The sequence below is a fragment of the Sorex araneus genome, chromosome 1 (genome assembly GCF_027595985.1).
Source record: "Sorex araneus isolate mSorAra2 chromosome 1, mSorAra2.pri, whole genome shotgun sequence".
In the NCBI taxonomy this organism is placed as follows: Eukaryota; Metazoa; Chordata; class Mammalia; order Eulipotyphla; family Soricidae; genus Sorex; species Sorex araneus.
In genome coordinates this window covers 38,731,453-38,742,135 of record NC_073302.1, presented here as the reverse complement: position 1 = coordinate 38,742,135, position 10,683 = coordinate 38,731,453, and the positions used below count along the sequence as shown (strand labels likewise).

The 10,683-nt window shown below is 50.0% G+C and overlaps 1 protein-coding gene across 1 annotated transcript; it reads right to left on the bottom strand.

Moving 5' to 3' along the window:
- Positions 1 to 1,680: 1,680 nt before the first annotated feature.
- LOC101544476 (olfactory receptor 2K2-like) lies at positions 1,681 to 2,658 on the bottom strand. The gene has a single exon (XM_004600408.2). It carries the CDS (start codon positions 2,656 to 2,658, stop codon positions 1,681 to 1,683), a length of 978 nt encoding a protein of 325 aa, XP_004600465.2.
- Between the last annotated feature and the right edge of the window lie 8,025 nt (positions 2,659 to 10,683).

The window sequence follows — 10,683 nt, the reverse complement described above, 5'->3', positions numbered from 1 at the left end:
CTCAAGTCAATATACTAGAGAGCTCTGCCAATGTTTTCCTCCAAGTATTTCACGGATTCAGAATTAATATCGTGGTCTTTGATGCATTTTACAATAGCTTTGTATATAGTGTGACATTGGAGGTCTTTTTTTTTTTTGCACATGGCTGTCAAGTTTTCCCAATACCATTTGTGAAAGAGTATTGTCAACAAGACATGCAGCTTCAGGGCTTACTTCTGGCTCTGTGCTCAGGAGTCACTCCTAGTTGTGCTGGGGGAACCACATGCTATTCCAGGGATTAAATCATGCAAGGGAAGCACTTAACCTTTGTGCTATTTCTCCAACCACTCTCCCCTTTTAAAGATGGCTGAATTCATAAGAGATTTTATTGAAGAGGACAGAGAAAAGGGGACAAGGTAAGAAGGCTCTGAGTGAGCAGTGCTGGATGGCCCAAGCTTCCAAAATGTGTTTCCTGGACCACAGAACAGAGATGGCTAAGTGGTGAGGAAGAGTGAGGTGACTGGGCCAAGAGTTTTGTGTCAGAATCTCAATTCATTAAGGAGCAGAGTCAGTCACAGGATGCATGCACCCACAGAGCTGGGATTCAGGGCAGAGACAGCAGGCCCAGAAGGCGCACAACAGGAGACGGGAGGGACAGATAGGTCACCCGAAGCAGGGGGCTGTGGAAGAAGCGGGTGTGGGTGAGGCTTGAGTGAGTGCCCATGAAAAGGGTTTGGAGTATCCTCTCGGGTCATGCCTGAGAGGTTCCATCTTGTGTTTTGTCCCCGGTCAGTAGGACAGAAGGCCTGTTGGGACAGAGCACGGGCTTCACCTGGTCTGTGACCCAGTTCTGCTACATATCAGCTGAAGGACAGGAAGTGCAGGCCCTGAGGGGGCAGCCAGCGGGGCACATGGTTCACAGAGACAGATACTGTTGTGGACACCAGGAAGAGTGCTTTGGCTAGGCCTGGCCAGCACAGGAGCATGGAGCTGGCTGTGGAGAGTAGCCGACAGCCATGAGGTGGGCCAGAGAGATGGTATGGGTCCCAACTCCTGGGAAATGAGGAGCCCTTGGAGGGAAGGGCAGCATGACAGTGTGAGTGCTGGGGAGCCTAGTCCCAGGGAGGCGTTTGGAGAGATGGGTGAGGAATGTGTCGTGGCACTTGAATACGAGAGACACGAGGGGGTGGAGGCATCAGTGGAGAGCAAGGGTCACAGACGGGGTGGCCCTTGGCGGGGTGAGTCTATGAGAGCTACTATAGTAGAAATTACCATAGTAATTTCTTGGTGGCTTGGAGGCCGTGTTTCATCCCTTGAAGCAGTGATACCTGTTGGGTATCGAATTTGACTTTGAGGTAATGTTGGATCTGGGAGGAAGAGGACCAGCAAGACTCTACACGGCTGGTCTGGCGCCTTGTTCCCCTCACTCCCAAGTGTTCCTGGCTCGTCTCCTTCTTTGTTTTGGTGTGTGTGTGTGTGTGTGTGTGTGTGTGTGTGTGTGTGTGTGTGTGTGTTGGTAGTGGAGTGGTGGGGACCTTCCACAACTCTCATTTCAGGAATGCAGAGCGACACTCGATACCAGGGGATGCTGATTCTGTGTAGATTCCCATCACTCCATAGTCAGGGAACCGGGGGAGAGCTTGCCATGGCAGCGTCATGCCACTGAGGGCTGCTCGTCATGGCCACAAGACCTGGCTCCCATCAGCCCGAGCGTGTGGGAGGCCAGCAGGAGAGGTGGGACAGCTTCCTGGAGAGCAGGTCTCCCCACAGCAGCGCGGAGGCAGCAGCCTTCACCTCTGCATTGCGCAGGCTGTAGATGATGGGGTTCAGGGAGGGGGTCACGATCCCATACAACAGAGTGATGATCTTATCCCACTGGGGGTCCTTGGCACTGGGGTTGAAGTACATGAAGCCAATGGCCCCATAGAAAATCACCACCACAGTGAGGTGGGCAGAGCAGGTGGAGAAGGCTTTGCGCCGGCCTGCAGCAGAGGGGACCCTGACAATGGTGGCCAGGATGAAGATGTAGGACAGGCAGATGAGCAGAAATGGGGTGAACGTCAGGATGATGGTGGCCACCATCAATAGCAGGGCATTGAGAGAGATGTCCCCACAGGCCAGTTTGACCACAGCCAAGATCTCACAGAAGAAGTGGTTGATGACATGGTGGCCACAGAAGGGGAGGCTCCAAGTGAAACTAGACTGTAGCAGTGAGTTGGAAAAGCCTGTCCCCCAGCTCAGCACGGCCATCCACACACAGATTCTCATGCTCATGAGCTCCGGGTACCTAAGTGGCCGGCAGATGGCCACATAGCGGTCATAGGCCATCACGGCCAGGAGTAGACACTCTGTGCAGCCCATTGCCAGGGTGAGGAACATCTGCAGGGCACAGCCAGGGAAGGAGATGGTCTTCTGGGCTTTCAGGAAGTTGACCAGCATGAGAGGCACAAAGGCAGAGGTGCCGCAGATGTCTATGAGGGAGAGGTTGCTGAGGAAGAAGTACATGGGGGTGTGCAGGCGGGGGTCCAGTGTGTTCAGCACAATGAGGAGGGAGTTTCCCAACACGTTCATGGAGTAGATGCCCAGGCAGCACAGAAACAGGACCAGCTCGAGGGCGTGGTGCTCCTGGAGCCCCAACAGGACAAACTCTGTTGCGGTGCTGTGGTTTGTCCCCCTCATCTTACCCCCTCCTTTCTTCCACACCACCCAGGGGAGAAGGTCTCTGGCTGGCAGGGAGCTGAGGAAACTGTAAGGACTGGGAGGGTCAGGCCCTGTGCCTGGAGGCGAGAGTCACCCCCTGTTGGAAAGAGGGGGGCATCAGGTACGCAAGACGCCTCTCAGCTCTGCAACTGAAGGTCAAGCTGGGCTTCAGCTTGACATGCTGCTTTGGAACTGAAGAGGTTCTTACCTGGTGGAAGGGTGCAGCTTCATGGGTCCATAGTTCCTCTGGCTGATTTATGCCCATAGCAGTTCAGGGTCCTGCATTCGCTGAGTGTTTATGGAGTCCCAGGTGTGTGCTGGGTCTTGTTTAGGCGCTTTTACTCCAGAGGTCTGAGAACACTGTGACCAGGAAGAAGCTGTGGCCATTGCCACAAGTGCTGCTGACTCTGCTGTGAGGTGAGAGGAGCCTCCAGGCTGTCTAGTGACTGATGATGATGAGTTCCTGTTACCGTCAGTGACAAATATCGAGTGTTTCTACTTTACCTCATGTGTCAATGTGATTTTTGGTCATCTCTCTAAGCCCTCATTGTGTACTTTTCAAAGCACACACAAAATATGCACGTTGGATCATTGATCATGGTTCTGGTCATGGGCTCCTGAAAATTTGTTTCATGGCCTCTTCCATATTGCTTTCTACATTGACCCAACAGCAGTGAGATCATTGATTACTGATTGGCAGTGGCACATCATTGGCTGCTGGCACAAAGGGATGAGTCAGTAGAGGCTTCAGTTTTCTCCCGAGAACATCTGCTCTGCTGGCCTTGAGGTCTGTGCTGGGTGACCAGAGCCCCCACAATGTCAACCAAGCATGAAAGTCTAATGAGGACTGCAGATCTGTGGGTGCTCCTGACTGCCTACAGGAGAAATTGGAGCTGAGGGTAACATTCCTTTTTAGAAGATGCAATAATCTGGGCTGGAGAAATAGTATAGGGGCAAAAGGTGTAGGCAGCCAGGAAAAAGCCCTGAGTCCAGCCAGGTGTGGCCGAAGTCAGAAGAAGGAAGTGGAGAAGGAGGAAGAGGAAGAAGAGAAGGAGGAGAAGGAGGAGAAGTATTATATGAGGATGAGGAAAAGAAAAGGAGGAGAATGTGATGGAGGGGAAGGAAAAGGAGAAGGAGGGTCAGAGGAGATGAGGAGAAGGAGGAGGAGGAGAATAAGGAGGGTTCGAGAAGATGAAAAGAAAGAGAAGGAGGTGATGAAGGAGGAGGAGAAGGATGTTATGGAAGAAGAAGAGGAGGAAGAGGAGGAGGAGGGGATGGAGGAGGAGGAGGAGGATACAGGAAAGAGGAGAAGGAAGTGGTGGTGGAGGAGTAGACCCTAATAACGCACCCCGCGCCTTTACTCTGGTTGCCCCTGGGTCTCTGCTCTCTGGCTGCCATTTCTGCTGCTTATCTACACCTGCCTGTGTCTTTCCCCAACTCTACGTCTTTGCCCAGAAGTGCCCCTTTTATACGAACACATCCTCCCTCCCTTTGGCAGGGCAGGCTTTCTGCTCATTCTCGTTCTTTGCTCTGTTTGCTACTGTGGGGTTACCTGTTTCCCTTTGTGTTCCTCAGTGCTCACCTCACCTCTCACACATGGCTCGCCAGTCTCCTGAGCTACAAGGCAGAGAAGGACTCTGTCCCCGCCTCTGTCTCACCCCATCAAGACATGCTGGCTCAGGCACCTGATGTGTATTCCTGCTTCAGACCTTTGTCGCTGCGTGTTATGGGACAGCTCACAGGAGTGATCCCTGAGCACTGAACTGTGTGTAGCACCCCCCCACAGCCCTGTGTGTGTGTGGGGGGGGGAAGCCTCCAAATCAAGGAAGCAAACAAGCAAAAACTGATAAAAGAAAAGTACCTCAAAGAATAAAGAAAAGGAGGGGTTGTCTTGCTGAGGACGGACCACAAGTGAAGTGAGGCCTCGTTTGCTCCCCTCACAGCCTTGTTACTGAGCGGCTGTGCCCGGCCACTACTGAGGGCCGGGAGTGGGCAGCGGCAGCGTCTATCCTAAAGGAGTTTAAGCCTTTGCCTCACTCTCCTCCCTGCCTGGCACATGTTACTTCCTCTCTGGATGCTTTAGAAAATCCCAGGTTGTAAAGACCAAGATGAATCTTCCATCTGGGGAGCTGAGGGGAACTAGTTTTGGGGTCTCAAGGCCTGTACAACCCATAATTTACATCCAGGGCGAGGTCATAGACTAGGAGCAGGTGGTTTCTCAGGACAAAGTTTCCACACCTTTGTCCTCTCACCTGTGATCTGGTCACAGACATGGGGGCAGGAGCAGTCGTTCATGTAGGTGACATGTGAAACACTTGACACCGCATTGAGTGTTGATGTCACACACTGTCTCTCACAAAAACCAAAGTGCAATGATAAGGCAATGGGGGTGAGCAATGGCTGCCCTCCTACCTCACCTCCCTTCCCTCCCTCCCTCACACCTGCCTGCCCCCCCCCCACCCCGGCAACTCTCCCTCATCTAGGGCCCCTCACATTGCTGCTGCCCTTCCCTCCCCTTGGGCCCCCTGAGGCTGGAGCAGCCTCTCTCTGCCTTCCTGTCAGTTCCCACCTTTCACCCCAAGTGCTCCCTCTCAGAAACCACCACACACGGATCACTCGTCAAGGAGTTGCTCTCTGGGTCCACATAGGTGTTTGCCTTGTGCGGTGGAGCAGAGTTTGGCTGTCTTTCCCCCTCAGACTGGATGGTGAGTGGAGACACAGGGTTGGCCTGTCACCACTGCCACTCCACAGTGCTCAGTCCCAGGAGCATTGTGATGAGCCCATGAGCTCCGGTGATTTTCTAAAACCCACACTTCTCACCCCATACATATTGCCTTGGAACCACTCGTCCCCAACATGTTCCACCAGAAGGACGCAGCTGTGGGGACAGTGGAGAAAGCTGGTGGCTCTATTTACAAACAGCTGCTCTCTCTGAAGATGACATCAAAAGTTGGGGTTGGATTCTTTATCACATAGTCTTATCCAAAATATTCATGGATTTAGGTCCAATTCACAAGACCATAGACTTAAGGTCTGAGGAGCTTGTCAGGTACTGACAGCCTGAACTCTGCCACATGGGCACAGCCTGGGTTGGGGGCTGGTGAGGGGCAGTTGCTGGTCCCTTGATGCATCAGCTAAGATATGCCAGTTACACTGCAGCACCCCCAGCCTGGAGATTTCGGTGTCTTACTGGGACAGATGTTTCTCTCCATCAGGCCGTGCACTGTTGGTCCCAGGGGTGGGGGTCCCTGTAGTCCTCTTCAGAGCCAGTGACTGGGGAGTGTCCACCACCTAAACATTGGATTAGCGGTGGGGAACTTTTCATATGGGGCCCATGTGGATATTGATAGCATCATTTGTAGACCATACAACACAGGCAGACAGGCAGTGTTGGGCAGTGTTCAGAAAGCCCACAGGATTCTGCCAGCTTTATTTGGTCTGGGTATTCCTCACATCAACAGCAAAGACCTCACATCTAGATGTGACAGATGACACATCAGCGCTTGGCCCATGGGGGTCAGGTGACCCTCTCATGAGCCCAGAGAGAGCGGAGAGTCAGAAGCTTCCAGAGCATGAGGGCACCATGGCAAACCACAGTCCTCTCAGAGAGCCTCTGCAGTTCTGCCAACACCTCACATTGCATCCCTGCCTGAAACCAACTCCAAGGAATGAGAGGAAACTGAGTATTTCTGGTACAAATTGTCTGATTCCACCGCCTAATTTAGTACCTCCTGATTGTAGGCAACTGGCCTGGGATGAGCCCTAGAGGGCCTTTGGGCTTTCTCTCTTTATTCTGACTCTCCTTAGGAAATCCTGGCTAAATTTTCCTTTCACAAAATAGAGCCATTTGTGTAGGGTCTGCACTGCTCTACCACGTCGGAAAGATTTCCTCACTCCTTTCTAGCATCCACCAACCCTGCCATTTGACAGACTAGGTTCATCTTCCTGTCCGATATCAAATAAACTTGAGTAGTTAACCAGTTCCGCTTGAACCATCTAATGCTTGGTTAGAGAGTCACAAGTTATTTTAAAAGAATGGTGAGGGCTATAACTCCAAGACAGTCGCTGTCAGAATTTCACAAAATTTCCTGGATCTGGGATTCTTGCTTCACTACTTTCTTACTGGATAGAAAATCAAGAGATTGTTGACTTCAGAGTGAGCTGAATGGCTGAATAGGGCCTGTCCAGACCTGCCAGTGCTGCTAGTTTTCCCGGCTTCAGACCCTTACCTTAAAGTAGAGACAGACTTGGATTTCTTGGTGAGGTTGTTTGCGAGTACGGTGAAAAGTTCATGTAAAACTTATAGCACAGAGCCCGGCATGTGGTAGCTATGAAATAAATGCTAGCTGATATTAATATCTATGTCCCTTTCCCCAGGAAAATACTGTGGCTTCTCTAAGTCCAGGTAGATTGTGTGAGAATAAAGCACTTGCCAAATAGCATCTCTTATCTCCTAGCCAGGATCCAGAGGCCTCCATTGGCCTGGATGTCGGAGCTGCACCCAGGGAACTGCCCCAAGCTTGGCAAGTGCCAAGTTGATTACCAACAGTCACACTGTGCTGGGATGGGCCAGGCCAGCACCCTAAGGATCAACCTCCTGGTCCCCTGACACTGCCACAACCTGCCTGCTTCCTGATCTTGGGGACCTCACAGTCCCTGCCCAATTTAAAGTTAGAACTTTGCAAACATTCAAGTTTCCAAGTTTGGCAGCGGTGGGACTGTAGAGATGCAGGTTCCCGGAGGGCTCTGGCAGGGAGGGACACTGATGATTGAAGGCTGTGTTGTTTCATGCATTCCTGTCCTTAGATGGAGCCTGGGAGTGGGGTTGCATCCCTGTCCTAGCTTGGAAATTCCACACTGTGAAATGTCTTCTCTCCTTCCAGAACAGCTGAGAAGATCTCAACTCACCAATGTTAAGAACTGAGCTGGGTGAAGGGTGTGAGAAATGTATAAAGATCTTAAGCAGGTTAATGAGGGGCATGAATCTCTCCAGCTTTCCCCTCCCTGCCTCTCTGTCTCTTTCTCCTCCCTTCTTTTACATTCCAAGGGACCCGTTCAGCATAGTGCATGGGTTCAGAGCAGCATGAATGAGACAGCAGCTGCTCCATATCTTCCCTTCGGAGTTACTTGTATTTCTTCATTTTGATCAGGATCACAGGTGCAAGGGAGGCACTGGTTTGTCTTCTTGTTACCGATTTTCTAAATAATGACATACTGGTTTACCTGGCTACCCTGTGGACCCCTGAGCTCACCCTGTGTAAATCACGCTCATCACGAACAAGCTGCCACCTCCTCATCTGATTTCCTCATGGGCACCTTAGAGGGGAGCAGCGCTGCCCACCCCAATAGATACAACTCGGGCCTCACCTCAAGTGCTCCCTCTAGCCCTCACCCATTCATCTCCCACGCACCGTTCAGCCCCACTCTCTATTCCACTGCCCCACCCCCTACCCATATCCGGCTTGGGTCTCCCCCATGACCTTGGCTTGTCTCTTCTCATCTCTTCCCACTCTGGAGTCAAGTGGCCTTCCTGGCACTAGAAATAATGAACAGGAGCTAGAGAGATAGTACAGGGATTTAGGCGTTCGCCTTGCATGTGGCTGATCGTGGTTCAAATCCCCAGTGCATAGGCGGTTCCCTGAGCACTGTCAGGGCACTGCACTCTGCGCAGAGTCAGGAACGGTACCACTGGCTGAGGTCCAAACCCTCCCCCCTTTGCTCCCCCCAAAAGATTGTATTGTAGCACTGTTGTCCCATTGTTCATCAATTTACTCGAGCGGGCACGAGTAACGTCTCCATTGTGAGACTTGTTATTATTGTTTTTGGCATATCAAATACTCCATGGATAGCTTTCCAGGCTCTGCCGTGCAGGCGAGATACTCTCGGTAGCTTGCCAGGCTCTTTGAGAGGGACAGAGAAATCAAACCCGAGTCAGCCGTGTGCAAGGCAAACGCCCTATCCACTGTGCTATTGCTCCAGTCCCCCCAAAAGATTAACAATGAAAATATATATGCATGGTAAGGGAATGACAAATGACCTCAGTAACAGGAAATAAAGATTTTGTCTATAGTATCACTGTATCACTGTCATCCTGTTGCTCATCAATTTGCTCGAGTGGGCACCAGTAATGTCTCCAGTGTGAAACTTGTTGTTACTGTTTTTGGCTTATTGAAAAGCTACCACGGGTAGCTTGCCAGGCTCTGATCTTATATAGGGGGATTAGGAGGGGCCTTGGGACACTGGTGGAGAGAAGGAGGCACGCTGGTGATGGGTGTGGTGATAGAATGATGCATGTATGAAGGGTATAATGAACAATATAAACAATATTATAAATCCTAGTACTGAAATAAAAATGGTTAAAAATTAATATAAAGACCAAAATTCCATTCTTATTAAAAATAATGAACAATGTAGGGAATAATTACTCATCTACAATCACAGTACACAAAGAAACAACTGTTAGGGAATATTTTCTCATAATTTCTCAGAATTGATACATACTTCTTCATATAGTCTGTGTTTAATGTGAAAACACTGGTAATATTATTTATATTATTATGAACACAGTCATGTATTTGAATTTTTAAAAATTACAGAGCCTGGCAAGCTACCCATAGCGTATTGGATATGCCGAAAACAGTAACAATAAGTCTCACAATGAGAGACGTTACTGGCACCCGCTCGAAAAAATCAATGAGCAACAGAGTGACAGTGACAGTGGCATTGTTTCTAATCAGATATTTTTTCAAAGTATTTCGTGACTGCATCATTTCAGTCATTAATCTAAATAAGGATTTCTTTCCAATGGTGTACCATTAAGATTATTGCTATTTTATGAAGATAACTGTGATTAGTAACTTTATACATGAATCTTTGGCTCCACCTATATTTTCTGTTCTGATTAGATTCCGACAGGTTGAGCTGCTAGGTCAAGGGGTCTGAAGTTTCTGAGGTGTTTGGTTTATATTTCCTACTTATTTTTCCAGGACTTCATAAAATTTATTTTCAGCACATGGGCAGTGTATGACCTTTCCTCATTGTCCTTAGTGAATATTAGAAAATGGATATTAGAAAACGATCCACATTCATGGATGAAAAATTGTCCCAGCCAGTGGCTTTTCTAAAAGTAACTGTACTGGGGGTGAGGACCTATTGCTGAGATCAAAGAGGAGCAGGGGGTGGGTCCAGTGTGGTAATGAAAATCAAAGGTCTCAGCCAAAGTTAAACCAGAACTTTATTAATTAGAACATAAAATTGAAGCTTCCGTTCATTCTGACAGACTTTCCTCTGTGAGAGCCTCTCCACCAGTGAAAAGTTGGAATGGGTTCCGTACCTCAGGAAAGGAAGGGAATGAGGCTTCACCTATGTCATTCCATGCAGTCATCAAACACAGACATTAAGTCCTAGTGGGGATTCAGGCCTGAACTCATAGGTGTGAAGTGTTGAGACTTCCAGGTAGTCCTGACTTGGGTGATGGCTGTAACCTATGCAACCTGGTGGCTGAAACATCTGGGTTGTCAAACGTTGTTCTAACTTGTCTTCAGATTCTGGGCTGGGTACTCAGGACCTTTGGTTGATCTTCTGATTATTGCCCTTCTGCTCCACAAGAGAGATTTATCTTTCTTTCCTCACAGGAAAAGTCAGCAGGACTTCCTCACAGAACGGGGGACTCTTTACCCAGACTCTCTGTCCTGAGGGCTGTGGGGCGTCAGGCTTGTCTCACTCAGGGGACAGGCACATGCAGGTATGGTTTTCAGAGAGCTTCCTCTAGGACTGGGAGGAGAGATGGAAGGAGGAATAAGAGGAAGTACGAGGCAGTGCAGAGGCTGGGTAAGGAGAGCAGGCCCAGGGCGGTGCCTGGGGAGGGAGGAGGCCCATGAGCTGCTCTATGGGGACTTGGCTCTGACTTTCAGCAGAGAAGGTGCAGGCCCCAGCTTTCACCCCACTCTGCCTCACTGTGGGCCTATCAGAGCCCCACTACTGACCTGCAGAGTTCCAGACTCC

Excerpts from the sequence above, each read along its gene's own strand:
- LOC101544476 (XM_004600408.2), bottom strand. The coding sequence starts at position 2,658 with ATGAGGGGGACAAACCACAGCACCGCAACAGAGTTTGTCCTGTTGGGG.